Here is a 21,278-nt window from a genome sequence, read left to right on the forward strand (position 1 = left end):
AGCCGCAAGCTTGCTGAGGGTGTGCTCAATCCCCCTCTCTATGTCATTAATAAAAATACTGTACGGTATCAGTCCCAGTACGGACCCCTGAAGGACACTACTCATTACTGATCTCCATTTTGACATGGAGCTGTTGACCGCAACTCTTTGGATGCGGACAACCAGCCAATTCCTGAGCCATCTAATAGTTCATCCACCAAACCCATCTCTCTCCAATTTAGTTACAAGGATGTTGTGGAGGACTGTGTCAAAGGCCACACAGAAGTCAAGATAGACAATCTTTTGTCAGACATCTGACTTGAAGACGTTTATGAAGTTACTTTCGTAAAATATCATCTTGTCAGCCAAGTAAGATTGACTGTGCACAAAAACTTGTTGATTAACACGCTGTCATTCTTTCATCTATGCTCTCCCCTTGCATCAGCTTTTATCCACTTTGGTTTTTTAAACCATCAACACCACAAGGAAACTTCTAGTGCAGTCTTTATACTCTTAAATCCAGCCAGCAGAACAGGAGCAAATAGCAGAAAATGGAAGCTAGACAGACCAACTAAGTCATAGGAGAGGTGTTTTGGTTTTCTTTAGTAGGAATAATAAAACTCTGGAACAATTAAAAGTAGCGAATTTTCTCCTGCATCACAAACAAAAGCAGCAAAGAAGCTGTGCTGCATTGCGAAACTGTGACAACTGTGAGCTACCAGTATGCTGTGGCTGTGAGAGAGGTCAATGGGATCACAGGTGGCATGGGATGATGCATTTCTAGCACAGATAAGAAAGGACAAATGCCACTATACAATATATTCAGCAGGTCTAATCAACTACTTTCAAGAAAACAAAATTCAAGCTAGCAAATGCAAAAAAGGGCTGCTAGGGCAGATGACCAGGGAAAGAGCAAGCTGATCCCAAGAGACTTTGGCTATCAAAACACAAGTTGAAAACGACAGGCTTGCTATTAACTTGGAATGGGTATAAAAACAGGGAAGAAAGGTTATTTAAGCTAACAGGCAATATTAGTGCAAAAAGAAGTAAACATAGATTAATCATAAATAAAATTACACTGCAAATTTCTAACCTACAATAGAAGGGTTCTTCTGAGTGTTTGAAACAAAATACAAAAATTTAATTTTAAAAACATCTCCAAGCTTAGAAGCAACCCACAGCTGCAGGCTCAACTCAGAATTCCCTCCAGAAGTTCCTTTGAGATCATTCTTCCTTTATGTGAATTTCTAAACTAAAACAATTATTTTCTTCAGATCTGTGCTGTGTACCAGTTATGCATAACAAGCAATATAGTAGCCCCTTACACACTTAAAATATTTAAAATAATTAACATGAGCTAATTCTGTTCCTACTCATTAGCTAGACAGAAAGATTACTAAAATAAATGCATTTAAGCTTTGTAAATATTATTAAAGCTTTGAGTCCTCAACAACAACAAAAAAAACACCCAAACTTTCCTTTCAGGCAAGGCATGTGTTCCATATCACTGTCCATAGTACAAGGGCTAGATGTTTATTTCATAAATGCACTTTAGGTGCTGCAAATCAACACTACTCTCACTCTCAACCCAGCTGTGACGCCTGCAGCCTGACTTGCTATTCATATTTTGGCACATTAAGGAAGGATCAAGTAAGGGTAACTCTGACCCATCAATAAAACTGTGAGGTCCGAACTACGGTATCAGAACAAACATGATGTGAACACTCCAGAAAGGCCCAGCTGGTTCAATTCTGGGCTCTGACCCATGTTTGGGCTCCTGAGTCCAAGCTCAACATGCAGGTCCTGCTGAGGCAGGAAAGCTCCCTCCCAGCACCACCCAAGCTATCCTCCTTGTTGTTAATACAGCAGCACTCAAGGGTGCTGCTGAAATACTTTATGAAGAGACTCCCTCCTCCATTCCAACCATTTATGGCCCATCTCTGAAGAAAACTGCTATTCCAGCCCCTAAAAGGTACAGTGGGATCTTGACCTGAGTGTTTCTGAAGTGACCACGGTGTGAGGCAGGAGCACAAGCAGCAACCCCTCTTCAGGCTCTGGCCCTGCTCTTCTAGATGAATGAGGCCAGACCTATGCCAGACTCAGCTGATGAGATGTCAGCCCCTTTAACACACACACACAGATGCACACTAGCTTTCTTTGCGCTTTTATCCAAACTACAAGTACATCACAGAGATCTGTGCCCACCCTGGAGCGTTCTTTAAACATGGATAAAAAAAAAAAACAACCAGACAGGCAGAGGGGGCAGGGACGAAGTCTTTCAAGTAGAGTTCATGCCGACAGGTCACTGTTATCAAATCTCTCCTGGTCATACACCTCTGCTACCACCTTTCTTCCTGCAAACCAGCGCCCATTCAGAGCCTGAATGGCTTTGTGAGTCTCTGACGCCATGGAGAACTCCACAAAGATCTTGACAATGATCTCAGCATCCTCCTCTTCTCCTTGCTTCTCCTGGTAGATGATGACCCTGTTAACAGCCCCAAATTTGCCACATTCTTCTGTCACTTCTCCCTCTAGGTCGTCATCAATGTCCTTTGGATCAACCATGTTGCGAAGCACCATCACAGTGGACTGCAGAGACAAGGCCAAGACAAATGAATTAATACCTAAAAGACATTGAGATTAAATTTGCAAAGCCACATCAGACTATGCAGCATGCCTAAGCACCACCAGATATTCCAGTGCTATGTCATCACGAGCATATTTCATGAAATCAATAATGTTCCAAGTTCTCAAGGGATAAATTAGTAAATTTTCTTCCCAGATGTCAGAAGCATGAACAAATCTCATTCACTGACAGCTGTGTTGTGGCTGGCCTCAGTCAGGAAAGCTGTGTGCCATCTTTTGGCCTTTTCTTAGACACATCTTTGAAACACAAGTGACCTGGAGACCTCTATAATTTTTCTTGTGCTGTTCCTATCGAGTTCTTCTTTGCTTTCTTATCTTCAACATTGCTGTCGTGTATTTTTTTTAAAAATTTTTCCTCATCTCTAAAAGTAGAAGGATTAACCAGGCCTTTTATACGTCTGACAACTGATGTTTGACCCGATACTTTCATTACAGGGAATAACGACATATGAGTCTGTCAGAGTGCCTGCAACATACCTCTCATATGCATCCCCCCATCAAGCCCTTTTGTGACTGAGCACCTCTCTGTATCACAGAATGGTTGAGGTTGGAAGGGACCTCTGGAGGTCACCTGCTCCAAGCTCCCCTGCTCAAGCAAGGCCACCTAGAGTTGCCCAGTACCGTGTCCAGATGACTTCTGAATGTCTCCAAGGATGGAGACTCCACCACCTCTCTGGGCAGCATCTGTTTTTGTGCATTATACCCAGCTCTACCACATCCCTTCCTCCCAGCTCTGGCCTTGCCAAACATCATTCGCTAGCAGACACAGCATTTCAGGCTCAGTAGAACTTCAAAATACTTGTTCCAGTTCTCATTCACGTGTCTGTGTAACTGCCTTTAAGGGCCTACTAAAAGAACAGCAAAAACGGAAGGGTACTTATAGGTTGAGAATGCTAAGCAGCTTTGAGAATGGTGTAGTTTAGGACTCTCTTTCAACACTGCTAAGCTTTTTTCAAGCAAGTATGCCAAATGAATTGGATTCTTTGGGAAAGGTACTTGTGACAGAGGAAAGCTGGCTGCCAAGTCAGAAGCTCAAAGATGTATTTAAAATTATGTACCCTTTGCAAGTAAAGGGGAACACTCACTAGCTAACTCATTTGTGTCCTCCCTTATGAAATGCATGACAGCATTATCCTTATTTAGCAAACAGAGAAGAAACACTGTCGATTCAGTGTCAAAGCTCAGGAAATCTGTGTGTCAGATAGGAAACTCAATCATGGATAGGAGCAAACCCCTGGTCATGCCCAAACAAGAAGCCTGATGAGATTATCAATACAGCTCCTTCCAAGACCTCCCCCACAAAAATCTATGCATCTCTTGTTCTGTTTAATATTCTGACTTTTTCTATCATTCATTTTTGTCCTCTTTCTCATTGTAACTTCTGTGAAGTTTTGTTTTATAAATACATCAGAGTTTCATCCTACAGAAAAAGGCTGTGGGGAAAAGGTGGACTCAATAGTTTGGAATAGATTGCCCCTGACCATGTACCAGTCTCACTTCTTTAATTATAAGCCAAAAGGCCATCATGGTTTGCTTTAATGATGCTAAGTAAACACACAGTTTAATCAGAGACACCTCCTAGCCAAGCCTCTTCTGGCCTAGTGACTGGTCTGAACCCTCAAAGAAACTCTGAAAAGATCCTAAAGGCAGAATAAGAACCATCACAAGGAGCACACAAGCCGGTAGCCTTTGTAGTCCCACGTGAGCTCTGTGGGGTACAACGTGTGCTGCAGGAAGCCTGTACCACATACAAAACTGCATAGCTATACCACATTAAGACAGATCTAAACCTAGTAGTCTCATTTGCTGACAACTGGAACCAGCTCAGGGCAGTCACACTGCACTCACCTCCTGTTTACGAAGCAATTTCTGCATCACCATATGACGGGCGCTGCTGCCAGATATGCTCATGTGTTCCTGTTCACTCAGCATCTCTGGCCTCTCTGACTCCTGGAATACCTCCTCTTCTTCCTTCTCCTTTTTGACCTCCATCAGGCCCAAGGCTGGGGGACTAGCCAGGATAGGATTCACAACTCCCACTTGTGGAATAGTGACAGGAATGGGAGGTCGGGCAGGGGTTACACCTGTAAGAGTACAAACTCTGCAGCATAAAGAAAAGAACTGATGTTCTGCAACATTTGGGTACACACCAGCCAGTGATACAGAGGATCAATCACGGAATCTAGATGGTTTTATTTGCTCTGTATCAACAACAACCAGGGAGACATAAGCAACTTAGTCAGCATACAGGACATAAGCACTCAGTACCTGCATCATATACTTGCCCAGAAGGGAGACAGAGTGCAGGATTTTGCATGGAGTAACAATTATCCAGATTTTCACTCAGAGTGCCATGCATTCCTGCTGTGAAGTTCATGTCCCTGTTGTATCTATTATATACCAAAATAAATTCCTGCTATGCTGCAAAAAAGTTCTTGACAAAGCAGGGCAGGGAGGAGGATTTCAGCTTCAAATTCTCCTTAGTTGTGACCCTAGCTAGAGAGAACCGTGCTTTCTAACAGGTACACAAGTGACAAAATGAAGAGTAACATACCTGTAATGACTCCCGGTGCTTGTGCTGCCATTACAGCCTGTGGCAACGCCCCTAATGGCTGGGCCAGAGTCAGTGCTGGAGATACCAGTCCAGGGGTTGCCAGAGTGCCAAGAACCGCAGCTCCTGCCACCGCTTCCTGCAAGACAAAAAAAAAAAAAAAACAACAAAAACCGCCAGGTGTTAATTCTGCATCAAGAAGTCATACTATGGGTGCATTCAGCTGAGGCTCAGCTTTTTTTTCACACCTAAGAAATACCAGATATATAGATTCTGAGGATGACAGCTCTCCAGTGCTACTGTAAAATAAAAAAGTATGCCATCCAGCCCACCAGAGAAATGTAGAAACCACAAGACACCAAGCCCTGGAAGAAAAACATTCTCTTGCAACTCACATTTCACCCACCCTCTCAAGCTGCTAGGTCAATTAATGAAAGACACCAAGGGATTCAATACATGGTTTGAAAGATGCAGGCAATTCCAGAGCAAGAGGAATCTCTACTTGTTTCCACCTTCTACACAAATAAGGCTTTTTACTGATGCTAAGGAATGTGAGCCATTTAAAAGGACTGCTGGGAGCCCCCATCCCACCCCCTCTGATGACAGCACCAGGGCTCTGGGGCCATGTGACAAACCAGGTGAGGGAACTCCGACAGCTTAAGTTTTTCCTAAGTGATCTGGTGGAAGGTTAATCCTTGTCTGATTCAAGGAACACTGTAGTCAAACACACTACTGCAAGCACAAGGGACAGGGCAAGGGTGAGCACAATACTGCTGTTTTCAAAAGCTGCACACTTTTAGATCAGTTTAAACCAAAAATCTTATCTCTCTAGTCTTCATCCTTTAGGTGCAGACAGCAACACAGCACTGAAATTGGCCTTCGTGATCAGAGCAACTGCAATTATCGCATTAGTAAATTTCTCAATGAGACAATCGTATACCTAACTTTTGCCACCACCTTTTTTACAGGTAAGACTCTACTGAACTTTACTGCTTTTGATGACTGGAAACTTTCTTCAAACTTCCAGCCTTGACAACTGAAACATTTTATAACCGCTTCCTTTTGTCCATGTTGCCTGCACCTCTTCTCCCATCCTGTTAACCTACTTGTCTCCATACAGGCTGTACTTGAGCAAAAATCTGATGCACCTTTCAGTACTTTCCTACAGTTATACCAAGCCAAACTTTTCTAGTTTCTTCCTGCATATCAGATTTTCTAGTTCTCCCAATAATTGCAGTACTTCTCTATACCTTCCATAATCCAAGTAAACATCCTGACTCTAGATAACCAGAATTCAAACAACATTCGAGATGAACACCTAGTTAAATAATAAAACACTTCCATAAAACTACTGAAAATAATGTGCCTAAAATATACCCTAGGATCCTTTTTTTTTTGTTGTTGCTTTCCAGGCTATTATACTCATGATTTAGTTACCCAGATCCTTCTCTTCCTCGTTTTCATGGGGCTCCTATAAGCCATAACACTGTGGAGCAAAAAAATTCTAAGGTTTTGTTCCTTAAATGCAGTATCTTGTACTCTACTACTAAATGCTGCATATATTTCTTACTCCAATCTTCTTCAATATTCTAATTCTCCTCTACATTAATAATGCATCTCATTTCTGTGTTGCCAACTAATTCCATTAGTACTCTTCTCCTAATGCCTAGAATAAGGCCACTAATATTTTTATTGGAGATAAAGCAAGACCTATCTGTAAGTAATTTCACCAGCAGAGTGAAGGGTCAGCGATTTCCAGCACAGCTCATTTCCATCTATTCTCACTTGCCTACGCATCTCAAAATTCATTGTAATAGTGTTTCTCTTGTTTCACAGCTTCTCATAGGGGTCTCCACCAACTCCTGAATTGTTGATAGGGTATGCTTTAAATTTTGTTTTCCTAATGAAGGGTAACAGTAGTCTTATCAAAGAAAGTTATGTTCATCTAGCAGGGGTATTTCCCTAAAACACCCAAACATTTTGCATATCTGTTTCTTTCAAAAATTTTGTCCTTCCTTTAAAGCTTGTTTTCATCTTCCCCTACCACTGGGGTGAGAACAAAGTCTGCAGATACCAGTTTTCCATGCTACCTTAACTGCAAGTATCATTCTTCAGCCATACGGCAACAGCCCTGACATGACAGACTTACTACAAAAAAAACCCCAAACCATTAAGTGTACATCTGCACATGACAAACTCCGAGCTTTACACCCACCTAGGATGCAGTCATCCCATGTGCATCATTAGCCAGTCTGCCTTATGCTTCCAATGAAGGGGAAAAATACTTATGTAAGCACTCAGTGCTGTAACATGACCGTCATAATTTTTTTACTATGCTGGTCATTAGCTGCCCCCACTTTTTACTTAAATGGCTAAAGAAACTTTTCCTAATAGCTTTAATTCCTTAATTTCTTTTGCAAGACTGACTTACTTACTGTCATTGTCAAGACATTAATTATCTTTGCTAGATTACCTAGATCTGTACCATGTCTAAGTAAAGGCAACAAGACTGCTGAGTATCTCTGACATCTTTCAGAACCTTTTTCTATATATGGAATTTTAAATTTTCCTCACAGTAACAAATCCTGCAGTATTTTGCAGAAAGAAACAGTAAGGTTTATCCATGTCTGTAACAGTTCTCTACTATTTCACTAAAAAGAAGAGTTAATAATTCTTTCCCGAAGTGCTTTTGATCCAAATAATTCTTCTAGCTATGCCTCAGCTTCCTTCCTTAGTTGACCGCAGAGGTTCCCAGACTTCTGGACTTTTTTCCTGTGGACATACAAACCACCTGAGTTTCACATTAGAGGCAGCTCAGCTCCTCCCACTTCTGCCTTTACCTTGTGATTCAGAGAAATATTTTTGAAAAAAAAAGAGCTGTTTACAAAATGAAGTCCACTCAGCTGATTAGCAGCACATATAGGCTGCACACCTCAGCAATTTTTTTTGCTTGAGAGAATCCAAGGACCCAACAGTGCTGGAGCTTGTTTCTTTCATGGGCTATGGCAACACAGGAGGAGATTCTGCTGCCTGAGGCAAGGACAGCAGACACAGACATGGGCGTTTGCTTTGAAAGGCAATCCTCCTCCATCAGTGCCTATTGGTCATAGCCAGGCACTTCTGTTATTTCAAGCAAACTAAACTTGAGAACCCCTAGACTCCTGCATTGACACCCAATTCTGCTCCATCATTGCATTTCCTTGTTTCTGAACAGCCTAAAGCCATTACAGTCATCTTTCACCTTACTACACAGGCAGAGTCTTTTCAACAACAGTGTTACTCATGCGACTATTACTGCCCTCATTAGTCCACCCCCTTTCATGTACTTCCATGCATTCTTTTTGCCTCTACTATAACCATTTCCTTAACCTTTGGTTTGCCTATCCAGACAAGGAATCCCTTCCAATCTTCCCCCACCATTTCTTTAAATAAAGTGCTGATCAGCTGTGCCAGACTCCATTCCAAAATGCTGGTGTATCAGATCCTCACAAGTGTCAGGGGCAAGCTTCTACATGTGAAGTCCTGAGAACAGAGTATGATCTAGGCCAAGGGCTTTCATTCAAACTAGTGAATACAGCTGGCTGGAACAGTTTGCATGCTTGTTTCTAGCAGGGTCACAACAATCGGCTGCTTGGTTGAGTCATACCAGCCTATGCCTTACCTGTGCTGTGATCTTTGCTGTAGCAGCTGCTGCAGCAACAGCTGCTGCTGGAGGTAGTCCTCCTGGCGTAGCAGGTGTCAGGAGAGGCATGGGAGGTGTCACAGCTTTACCAACTCGGAGATACTGACCCCCAAGGTCAAAGAGGTTCATAGAAGAAACAGCATCTTGAGAAGACTGTGCTTTCTCATATTCTGCAGTGAGAAAGAGGAATATTTACAAATGATCCTTTTTACTCCTGAACTCAGCCACTCTCTCATCACACAACTGTGATTTGTATTTGCAAAAAAACGACTGCTTAGAGTTCCAGGAAGAAGACCCTCAGTGCTTAGCTCACCCATTGCACCGCTCTGATCACACAAGCATTGCTGAGAACAGTCAGCATAGCAAGATCTCTCAACCTGGTGAGAGACTGAGTAAAAAGTGAGTAAAAATATCTGCCTATTAATTATATTTCTAAGTTCAGGCACAGATCTGCTCCAAATTTATTTCCATCCCATTGCTTAATGCAATTCTTCCACTGGGGGCAGGGAGAATGAAAGAAAGGAAAAAAAAATGAGGATGCTCCGAACCACTCTCCCTACCCCACATCAAATACCAGACAGCCATTTTACCAATGAAACCATAGCCTTTGTGTTTTCCTGTCGTGGGATCCCTGGCTAGGGTACAGGATTTAATCTTCCCAAAGGCCTCAAACACACTCTTGATGTCATCATCTGAAAGGTCCTGATGAACAGATGCCACATAGATGCGGTTGAAAGCCCGTGCCTCTTCTGCTAGCTGGTCTATAATTGGTTGCGCCTGACCTATATTACTAGGTCTCCCAACCTGCAGAGAACACAGCAAACCATCCATTAAGCATTCTGAAGAGCAGAAGCATGACTCACCCAGAGTTACAGCAGACAAGCACTCAGCCACCTGACTGCCTTTTCAAACCAAATAACACCTCATAAGGCCATAATTAGCAAAGGGCAACAGTTGACTCAGCTCTGGGATACAATCTGCGCTACAACGGATTCTAGAAGTACTGAGAGCCTGGACAGACTCTGCTCCTTCCTCCACCATATTTCCCCCCATTTATCTTCCCTGACCTGACAAAGACCAACTTCCAGGAATGGAAAACAATTTTGAAAGCAAAACGCAATGCTTCTATATCCTTCTTTCAAAGGCTCCTAAAACCCGTTAGAAATCAGGCAATGCAGATATGCAGAGTGTAACAGAGATATAAACACCAGATATAAAACACTCTGCAGAAAATGCTAGTTTCCCCCCAATTTCAATCCCCAAAGTTTCACCTTTGCAAGATCCCCTTTTACTGCCTGAAAAAACACAGCTACAATCCTTCGTTCCTTTCTGTTTGTGCTGAGTACCTCCTTTTTGTATGGCAAGGGTGGACCTCTACTTGAAGTCCCTTGCACTATTGACAGGCACAACAAGAATCATCCATGCAGGTACCATATAAGGAGGAGGAGTTAAAATATCAACAATCACCTTTTTTTTGTCTTTAAGAGACTTCCGTTCTATGTGTGGGTGGAAAAAACTGCACTACCTTATCAGAACAATTTTCTAGGGTTTATTAGCATGCTGGGGGTTTCTCCTCAGGGAGAGAAGAACCCAGAGCCACTGTGTACTCAATGGGTTGAATATCAAGGTCTATCAGGGAACAGACTTTAGGTTATCTTTCACATTACAGTGCTGTGGGAAGCACTTCTAGGCATAAAACCATTATTCACACTAAAGAGAACTAAGAATGTTCAGAGCATGCCTGCTACTCACCTTTATATTTCTTCCCCCTAGCATGACAGAATTCATCTGCTCCAAGGCCAACTGAGCAGCTTCAGGTACCTCATATTCCACAAAAGCAAAACCCTAGGACAGAAGGATATGCTTGTTGTTATCATACCAGCCATATCTTGTCTCAAATCTAGTGCCAAGCTAATGCAGCCAAGAATTCCCACATACCAGATTCCTACTATTGTGGCCTGAGAAGATGTTTCCTTAAAGAAGCTTTTTATTAAAGCAGAAAATTGCATGCAGAAGCACTGACACAAGGTTACCTGCTTCCAGAGCCTCTCATACTTGGAGGCCTAATAGCAAAAGGCCACCGCATACAGGACTGCTAGCTGTTTGGCATCTTTTGCGCACACCACCCCCATGCACATCTCGTTTCCACTACAGAATCCCACAAAGTTAACAGCAGCTACAAACGTTTATCTCAAAGTTAAAGAGCTAAAAGCAGCCTGCTCTCTGCGAGGATAAAGGCTCCTTCTTCTCCTGGATATATTCAGGAAGGCCTTAGAGAGAAGAAAAACACATCACTCAAGGGCTGTTAACCAACCTTGTGTTTCATTGTAACAGAGTCCCAGGACATATCAATGCTTTTTATAGGTCCAAACGGGGCAAAGGCCTGGCGAATGGTATCTTCTCCCAGTTCATAATATATGGAGCCCACATACACACGACACATGATGGCCAGGGCGCGCTGCCTCTGAGCTGCCATCTGTATTGGAAAGAAGAACTGGCTGGTTAGATCAGGGGGTGGTCATGGATGTCAGGACCTCTTTCCCTTCCTCCTTCCCTCCCAGGAGCTGTGACCCAACAGCAGGTAGCTCCTCACTGGGCTGCAGCACAGCCTGGCACACGTAGTAATAAAGAAGTATTTTCCTGCTCAATGCACAGACTGCTGGAGCGGATAAGCAGTACAGCTCACTCCCAGAGGCAGTCAAATCTTTGATGGGGTCTGCCACCTCAGGAGCCTTAACTCCAGCCCCACTGATAGCGTCTAACCCTCCCCAGCCTGATCACATCTCCAGCAACACTTGCAGGAGGAGGAAATAACTTCATTCTAGGACAGCTTCCCCCTCCAGGCAGCAAAGGTCTCAAATCTAGACACTATTAGCAATCCCTCCCATTCCCTCCCACAAGGGGCAGCAAGAGATCCAATATCGGGCACCACCTGGTCACTCCCTCCCCCCACCCCATCCTCCCAGGCAGCAAAGGATCTGGAATTGGGAACCTCCTCCCCACTCCCTCAAGCATCACACACCACCTCCTCCCCCCTCCACCGCCCCAGGCAGTACAAGATCCAGTACTAGGCACCACTTCCACTGCACAGTTCAAAAGCAAAGCAAAAGAAATTAAGTGGCTAAATGAAACTTCTTAGTTAAGTGTGTGGTGCTAGTACTTATCACTGCCTGTTGTTACTGGCTCAGATAGTGGTGCAGCCCCCAAAGACTCCGCCCTTATCAGTTTCAGTGCAGAGAAGGTCTCTGTGCTATTTTCTCCTAAGTATGCCTGAAAACCTGTTTGCAAGACAAATCCAGAAATATCTTACAGCAGGTATCCAAAAAAGCAGTATCCTTTAATTATTTTTCACCCTTGTTGCAATTCTAAAATTGCTACTACTAATGAACGTTATTCTAGGAAGACGCTGCCTACAAAAAATCACAGGTTTGGCCAGCTTATCCTAGCAGCACGTCTTGGGACCGAGGCAAAAATTAGGTCTCTATAGAGGCAGCTCCCTATGATCAGCAAGACTGAATTACAGTGCATTGGAGATATGCACAGGGCTTCATTCCTGTTCTGCGTGGAACAGATGGAACAAATGCAAAGCAGTAAGGGCTACGGACTGTTGCAGAGTAGGCAAACGCAGCATTAAGCTCCATGCCTCTCCCTTCCCAGCACCACAGTGCTTGGCACCAAAGCAGGGAGCTCTGAACAACCACCTCTTCCCCACCACCACTGTTTAAGAGGGTCTTTAATCAAGGCCTTTACAAGAGGCCTACTTTCAGAATGCTGTAACAAGCATGAGCACAATGAGCTCTGACGTGTCTGGGGATGCTGCAACTCAAATGGCAAAATAGAAGGGACAGCATTTTATCTGTGATAGTCACAGAAGTGTGGACACAAACTGTACCTGAAGAAATCCTTCTCCCTCATGGTACCCATATGTGAGTGACATTGACCATAGGAGGAAACAAACTGTAAAGGTTCAACTCCTATTATTCAATACAGCAGGGATACTATAAATAGGAATGGTTCTCACCCCATACTGCTGCTCCTGAAGTGATATTAAGCTTGCCTCTTGACTGGGTTTAAGTATTTCACACAGTTAAAAATAAGCTGTTTTTCAATTTACTCTGCAATGCTGTGACTAGGAGGACTATGGCACGTGTACACGCAGGACAGCTGACGTGTTGTCTCCCAGGTTCTCCAACACATTCCCAGCTTTGGTGCAGGAAAGCCAGTGATCAGTAGCCCCTCAGTCTGTGTAGTGTGTCCATTTACGGGTTCAGAGCCATCACCATTCTAACCCCAAGTGTCTGAGTGAAGTGCCTCACCCGTGGTGCCACTGTGTGATAAAATTTAGTGTTTTACTAGGAGTGCTTCTTGACAAGACACTGCAGCCTTGCACCAGGCAGAGGGATTTTTCCACCTTCTGAAGGGTCTATATATACAGAGAGGACATGCCCTTCTTTTCAGTTATCAATGCAACAGGTGCAAGAAAAATGGCATTTGTCCTCTCCCATGGCAGCAACCTTTACAGGAAGAAATCCACATCTTACCCTGCTGCAGAGATCCTAACAAAATAGGTGGGGTGGAGTTAGGAGGACTCTGTTACATCAGCAACATATTAGAAATTTGGACCTACAAAAGGCAGAACTGAGGTGGGCCATGATGCCTACAGGCATATGTGGATCACTAACAGGAATCGGTAGCATCAAGTTAGGGCAATGATGCAATGTACACCTGTGAACTAAGCACATGATAGCATCAGAAACTCATGACTAGAAATGTCATTGTTTTCACTAGCTACACTAAGATTTTACTGGCCACTAGCCCTCTTTCTCCACCTATAAAATGGAGTTTAAAGTATCTGCAATCTTCATAAAGGCAGCAGCTAATAGTTTTATCTATGTAATGTTGCTGTTAAGTGCTTACGAAGGTTGTTTTAAGGACAAGCCAAAACATCATCGTGAAGTACTTCTTTAAACAAAGGAGGTGATGCAAAAACATAATCACTAGCTTCAATTTTAATACAACAACGCCAGGAAATTGTGCTCATCTTGCTGAAGTGACCTGGAAATTTTGAGCTGTAATACTTGGAGGATGAAGTAGGCAGGAAGCTTTAATCTCGGGCACTAAGATACTGCAATAGGAAGTTCAGGCTGCACTTCCTTCATGTAGGAATTGATTAATCTCATCAACAGGAAAAAGTGTTGGACAGAGGTCTGTTTGCATTTTCTACATTCTTGATGGGCTTTGGGATAAAGCATTTGCTGAGGACAGGGTATCCTAACTACCCTGAACTGTACCACAGCTGAATGATTCAGAGCAAACTCCTGCTTGGAGGTTCTGTTCCATCAGCAGTAGTCTCTGACTCCCTAGGGAGGGAAGAATGTCTTAGGAAAAGGATTCACAATACTGACTATGCCCTTGAGGCTAATGAGAGATTAAACATTTCCTGTTACATTATCAGTACATGCTTTTCATCTGTTGCCCAGCTGTGAATAATGAGCCAAAAAATTTTTTAAGCAAAATTGATGGAGTTATGCTATCAAGTAAGCATCTGCATTAATTGGTACAGGCATGAGGGTTCAGAAACCAGCTATGCCAAGTTCACATCAAGATGTATGCTTCTATTCCATTCCAAACTTACACACCCCCATAAAATTTATTTTGGCTCCCCTGCTGACACACTACCTACTGTGGCAGTTTAAAAGAGGGAAAACAGGTGACTTTAGTTTTTCGTGCATCTTTCATTCTGGAGTACAAGCCTCCAGTTGCATTTTATACTAAGCAGAAATATTATATTCCAGCACAATGGAAAAATATTTACAAATTAATTTACAAATGAACATTTGCATGCAGAGTGGAGTTTATAGGACACTTTCTGCAGTGGCCATTGTCCAACATGTCTAGGAAAAAGGAGGGGGATGGATAATCCCAGGTAATTAAGCTCTTTGTGGCATCTGATTAGAAATTCCAGCACTAAAGGACTGCACACGTTCTCTGAATAGTACTGTAGTTCTGTTACTTCCATCCTGCTTTTACTTTACTTGAAACATGCCATATTCACCTAGTCTGGAAACATGCACAGTAAGAGCAGTCTTACATCTGGGCTACAATATGTTCTGCAAACCTATAGTGCCCCAGTCCTCCCCAGCACCTTAGCTGCCAGGTCTCCGGTGCTGTGAGTGCTTCATAAGAAATTGCCCATTTGTGAGTTACCTTGGCAGTTAGTTTTAGGTCGGGACCTCAGAACTGTAGCATCCCTAGAAATGCAGCTCCCACAATTTCACAGGTGTGTTCAGAACTGTTCGAAATCTAAAGCTGTCTTTGCCAACTGACTCCAGGACCCCGACTGCCAGTGTCACAGCAGATTGCACCCAGCCTAGGGTCTTCCTCTGGGGAGTTTACACTTTGCCTCTGCTTGTTGTGCTTGTCCATAACAGGTGGGTATGTGGGAGGGTTGTGCTGGGTTGAATTAAGAGCATTGTATTACCACTACATACTTCCCCACTCTAGGCCCTGACTAAGACAAAGTGCCCAAGAAGAAGTGAATATGTCTATTGACCGATTGTAAAGGTGAGAGAGGATCTCCAAAGCCCATTGTCACTGCTGCCATCTGAAAGACAGTAAAGACAGAGTTCAGTCTGTTGGAGCTGAGCATACTACGGCTGTTTGTAAAAACTCAAGCAGAGCGGCGGCACAGGGAACCTGTGAGAGAGGCCTCTCCTTCCTTGCCCCTCACTGCCTGGTCCCAAGGACTGTCCAGCGCTGGGACCCTGCAGATTCCAGTCCCACCAGGTCAGGGTGGAGTTGTGCTGCTGCCACTGCCTCAGGAAGCAGGGTCTTCTCCCAGGGGGGACTCAAGGCAATAGTAACCTCTGCAACCACTGTCGTTGATTCACCCCCAGCATTTAAAAAGGAGCCCCTCAACTAGATCAGACACTCAGAAACATGCACAGCCCTGAAAGGCCAGAGCTGCCTAATGTGGCAAGTACATCCACAGTGATTCTTCATTAAAAAAAATCCAACACCCCAAAGCCATTATTTTGGGCTTCCTGACTTTGAGTAGAAGGCAGTGAGATGTGTTCGAGAAACCTCTGAAGGAAGGGAGATTTAAATACTAGTTAAGGTTTCTTCTAGTACATAGGCGTTCCAGCATTAGCAGGAACAGCCAACGGAACTTCTCTGAAATTGAGAGAGCACCTGGGTGAAGGGGAGAGAAATGGGGTAGCACTGCCAATAACACAGGAGAGATGGGTACCTTCCCCTCAAGCAGAAGAGATGGTGAAAGGATACTGTTCCCAGTAACCCTAGACACCACCTTAAATGTAAGTTGAAAGTGAAACCCACAGCAAATTCTTTGGCTTCTGGCATTTCAAGCAGCATTTGCCCAGCCAACAGGAGAGAAACCCAATAATTTACTCTTCGAATGCGTGAAATTTGGGCACAATTTGTGCAGGTAAGTAAAGGGGGTTTCTTTACTGAGCTGAAGACAATATACTTCAGTTTCACTGTGGAAACACAAGCACATGTACCTGGCTCTGGGCAGGCCTCAGGGCTGTGCTCTGGTTCTAAGTGCAAAAAGAACTCCACCTTGTTGGGGAGAGTAAGACACAGAAGGAACATCTCAGAGGGTCTCTCACCTGAAGGTTGGTGAGCTGCTGTTGCTGGTGGGCGATGGTTTGCTTCACCAGCACACTCTTGATACTCTGCTCCATCGCATACTTCTTTGCCTAGGAAGAAATACAGACTCTGTAGTCAACAGGACAATACCACAGAGTGGGGAACGATGTTTGATTTTACACCACAGTTCCCCAGAACCACACAACTGGCTGCCAATGGAACTTTTCGGTGCTCCAGCCCTAAGCACTAAGGCACTGTACATTAGCCAGTGGCCAACAGCTTACTAAGATCTTGGTCTGCATCTTGGAGTCGTGAGCCCTGAAATACAGCATAATGCTTGAGCAGAGGATTGGATGGACTCAATCTGCAGCAGGCACAATGTTAGGAAAGCAGCATGCACTACACACTTAGCATTTCCCCTCTTCCGCCCTCTGCCCCTTAGATCCCACCATAGCACCTTACCTGCTGGCATGAGGGCAGGACAGATAGCCTCCTTCAAGTCCTTTCCACTCAGAGAACATCTGGACAAAGAGGTTCTACAAAAGGGAAGGGGGCTCCAAATCCCCATGTCCAGTCTCTTGACTGGGCACTCCCCCTCTCTTTTCTTATCACATCTGGCTTATTCTACTTTGGAGAACCCACTGCTTTTGCTCACTAAAATGCTCCAGCTCTCCTTCTCTGGTTCCTAGCCTGCAGACACAAGACTGATTTGTCTTTTTCTTTCAGTCTTCTACAAATTTGACAAAGCCTGAGCTTTACACCCAGTGGTGTTGACATGGAGGCTCTTTGTTAAGGGAAACCTAATACCCACATATGTGCCTATTCCCAGGGGACGGTACAAACACATTCAGCCAACCCCTCAGGCACCTGCTTTCCATGGCTGTACGTGTTTGGGAGGTGCCAGGGAACGGCAGGCTCTAAACCGTGGTTTTGAGACGTGTGCTTCGGAAACCTGGAAACGGACAAGGGGATTTACATCTGTCAGCTATGGAGAAGCCAGAGGAAACGAAGCCGTTTCACACTGTGAGCCAAACAACACACACAAGCAACTTCAACATTATGGGAACATTCACACGAAGTCTACCTAGAACAATACTACGCTTGCCTCACCAGAGTACAGAAGACACCTAGCCCACAGTTCCCACATTCCCTGGTTTTGTTTTCTTTCCCCTCTTTTCCCAACTCTGCTCTCCTCTCAGTAAGCCAGGCATCACTCACTCCCATCAGGAAAGTGGGTAAGAAGTCAGCAGTAACCTCCCCACCAGCTGTATAAAACAGGACCAACAACCAGAAATGAGAGCTGGACTGAAATTTTATCTAGATTAACAGGTTGGCTCAAATGGGTTGAAAATACTTGCTATTGGGTCTCTTTACAACATGGGAAAGAGCGTAAGGGGAAAAACAGAGATACTTTGTGATGTGTTCTTGTGTGGATAGAATAAAAAACCAGCTGGAGCGTATCAGAATCCTATTCCTTGTGGAGTACAGGCTGCTCCTCGCAGTAACTTTGTGGCAGTTGCATATTGTCTTAGAATTACAATGTGATCTTAAGATGTTATTTACTTATGATTTTGTTTTGGTTTTCTTTTAATTAAAAACAGTCTCCCCACCCTAACAGCGAATTCCACATCATGCTCCCCCCCAAAAAGCACCTATAAGCTCTAAATCAAAACTAATAATTATTGGGCAGAAATTTAGAAGTGTGAATCCCCACACAGCATGGCCATTACCCCATACGTATTCTTGGCAGGCAAGTTCCCTTTTATAACATCAGTAACAGAAGCTCATTTGGAAAAAAAAAAAAAAAAAAAACAACAAACCAACCAAAAAACACAACCCCACACAAAACCAAAACCAACAACAACAAAAAACAAACAAAAAAAATCCCAAACAAACAAGAGTGCTAAGAAGCAAATCCACATCAAGTTTACTCACTTTCTGGAGAGCTTCCTGCTGTTCTGGTGTGAGGGGAGGAAGCCCCAGCTTAGCTGCTGTGCTTTGTCCATTTTCCATCTTAATGGACTCTGTACCCTGAGAAAATAGAAAATACTTGTGAAAAAACCCATTCTCACAAAAGTGACCAATTTCTTCATTCCCAGAAACCCAAAGCATTTAATGTCAGAATGTCACAGCTGGCTAAAAATTCTTCCCAAACCTACTAGTAATTCATGAAAAGCTGCTAATATTCTAGCCACTCCCTATGGGAGAGCTATCCCATCAATTGTACAAACTGATGAACATGTTGGATACTTAAAGACTTCCCTAAGTACCAGATTTTCAGTTAAAAGAAAATGAAATAATCCCCAGTCTTCACTCACATCGTCTCCATCCTACCTCTCAACAGTTAAACTCTCTCAAATGTACCCATCTATTTTCTCCTTCCATCTCTCCCTATACTGGTTTGTCACCCTTGACAAACCTGTCATCTTCTCTGAAACTTCTCCAAATCTCACATACTGTTCCAGGTACTGAGTAACAAAGAAGCACTATTCTCATACTTAGTATGAGAACACTGCACACTACCTGCCTGTGTGGATTCCCAAACCCAACATCAGAATAAGTCTAGAAAGAAGCTTCTGGGCCACTGAACTGACTTTTCATGATTTCAGATAAACACGTAGCTAACAAATGTTAGCCCTCTTTGTGTTTTAGGTATTCTACTGACTTCTTTACCTCATGCTCATGTTTTAAACTGAAGCCCATTGCTGTGAAACAACTGGTCAATTATTCCTACTACGTTAAGTAACAGTAGGTTTCTCCAAGGTATACCTATCAACCCGGTTTGGTTAAAGTGATTCAGCAACTTGTCTTTCTGGTAAGCACCCACCACCTTGTACCCTCAGGGTATTATTCTTTGGCATCCCAAAAGTGCCATCACTTTGTTTCCAGTCAAAATAGGGTTCATCACTAATAAAGCCTATTAACATATGTCTCAGTTCTCCAGTAAAAAAGTACGCACCCTGTAACAAGCACAGTATAGAAAAAAGGAACAGGCCCACTCAGACGGCAAAACAAAACCAGCTCTCCCAGCATAGGAACAAAGCTGCCACTTGGAAAAGATATAATATCAAAGTAATTGGCATTTTAGCAGAAGGAACAGCGAGTATTCCCGCTAATTTGGTTCCCATTCATTCAGAACAATCACCTGCTCATGGCACTCGTGGTACTGGCTAACGAATTAGACATTTCCTGTGGGCACAAATGTCTCTGAAAGACCACTGATCTCCTCCAGGAAAAAAAAAAAAAAAAACAAAACCACACTCTTACAGGTACGTCAAGATCTTACAAACATAATACCAAAACGCAGAACAGCAAAAAGCTATTTTTTGGCTACATCTGAAGCCTCAAAAAGAAAACCATGTCTTTCAGAAGCAAAATATCCTGCATTGCATCTGCACACAAGTTGCATGTTTCATTGCATCCTCTTTATCCTACCACAAGGCAAAGGGGAACATGCACTGATAAAGAGATGAGCTGCTGCAACAACTCTCAACAAGACACAACAGAACTGCCAGATACACTTAGTGACAACAGTGATTCAGGTAAAAGTACACGCACATTTCCACGAGGAGAGCCACACACTGTACATCTGACTGCCCAGGAGAACACCAGCCCAGTTCCTGCACTGTGTCTACTGTGACAATACTCAGTAGACAACAGACCAGTCACCCATTTCCTCCACAATCACAAGTTCCCTGACAGTCCAATTTTTCACTTACAGTATTTTCGTATTTTTTTCTATATATTGATACGTAGCATGTTCTGTTTGTGACGGGGAGGAAAAGTGCAAAATAGTTAAGATACTTTAACCACATGAATTCTTTCTACCGTAAATGACAGATACCACCTAAGTGTAAGTGAAGCTCAAGCACATCCACATGGTATTCTCAATTTAGGGTAATAATTTAGATTTTAAAAATTACTATGGAAGTAACAGAAATTGCCAAGTTCAAGAATTAAACAGCAGCAGAGAGGAGAAAAGCAGCAGCTTCTCAGAAGGCACCCTGGCAGAGGCCCAAGGTCACAATCCTCAAGTCCTCCCACTAAAAAGGAGTGGTACGCAGAGCACAGGAGCCCCAAAACTCAGAGCCTCCTAAGTGTCTGCTTTATCTACAGTAATTGCAAGTTCTAGCTGTAAGAATAGAAGCCTCAATATGACAGCCCTTCAATACCAAGGCCATGAAGTACCTACCATGAAGGCTGCAATCCCCAGCTGTATCTGCTGGCCCCTTGCTCTTGTTGCCCACACACTGGACACAGGACTATGACTTTACAGAGTTCTGCACAATAAACCTCCCCAGCTGATGCCCCTCCAAGCTGTTACAGGCTCTGCGCCTACTTTCCCCTCGAGGCAGGGCTGCCACAAATACTTTCCCCCAACTGATGGGGGGGGGAATTGATGCTGAATGCTGCTTAGTCAGCTCATTAACCAAATTTTTTATTTTACTTACTGGGGATAAAGTGGGGTCACGCTCCTTTTAAGCAGATAAACCCTAATTAGTGCATGCAGGGGAAAAAGGCTATCTTACAGCCTGTCGCATTGCACACACAATCAGTTTATTTGGATCACCAAATAAATTTATTAATGGCTCACCAAGCCACTTTCATCCCTTTACCAGCAGTCCTGGCTGACTAGGGAGGTCCCAGTTGACTGGATGTTAGCAAATGTGATTCCCATCCACAAGAAGGGCTGGAAGGAGGATCCAGGGATCTACAGGCCTGTCAGTCTGACCTTGGTGCCAAGGGAAGGTTATGGGGCAGATCATCTTGAGTGCCATCATGCAGCACACGCAGGACAACCTGCGTTGT

General features: G+C 43.6%; 1 protein-coding gene across 13 annotated transcripts in view; it reads right to left on the minus strand.

The window, feature by feature from the left end:
- Window positions 1-273: 273 nt before the first annotated feature.
- The window catches only part of PUF60 (poly(U) binding splicing factor 60), a 35,347-nt gene continuing 14,342 nt past the window's right edge, over window positions 274-21,278 (minus strand). For 6 of the 13 annotated variants that reach the window (XM_087774699.1, XM_087774617.1, XM_087774783.1 and 3 more), the window contains 10 exons: window positions 18,405-18,500; window positions 16,490-16,579; window positions 15,412-15,462; window positions 11,173-11,334; window positions 10,611-10,703; window positions 9,449-9,662; window positions 8,838-9,028; window positions 5,180-5,315; window positions 4,474-4,709; window positions 274-2,568 (listed from right to left, as the gene is read on the minus strand). In XM_087774699.1, coding sequence (XP_087630825.1) covers window positions 2,269-2,568; window positions 4,474-4,709; window positions 5,180-5,315; window positions 8,838-9,028; window positions 9,449-9,662; window positions 10,611-10,703; window positions 11,173-11,334; window positions 15,412-15,462; window positions 16,490-16,579; window positions 18,405-18,482 — 1,551 coding nt within the window. In that variant the 5' untranslated portion in view covers window positions 18,483-18,500 and the 3' untranslated portion in view covers window positions 274-2,268. The other 7 variants (XM_087774369.1, XM_087774440.1, XM_087774522.1 and 4 more) reach the window with 4 other exon arrangements.

Source organism: Nipponia nippon, unplaced genomic scaffold (assembly GCF_047370975.1).
Source record: "Nipponia nippon isolate SJK-2023a ecotype South Korea unplaced genomic scaffold, ASM4737097v1 scaffold_1, whole genome shotgun sequence".
Taxonomy (NCBI): Eukaryota; Metazoa; Chordata; class Aves; order Pelecaniformes; family Threskiornithidae; genus Nipponia; species Nipponia nippon.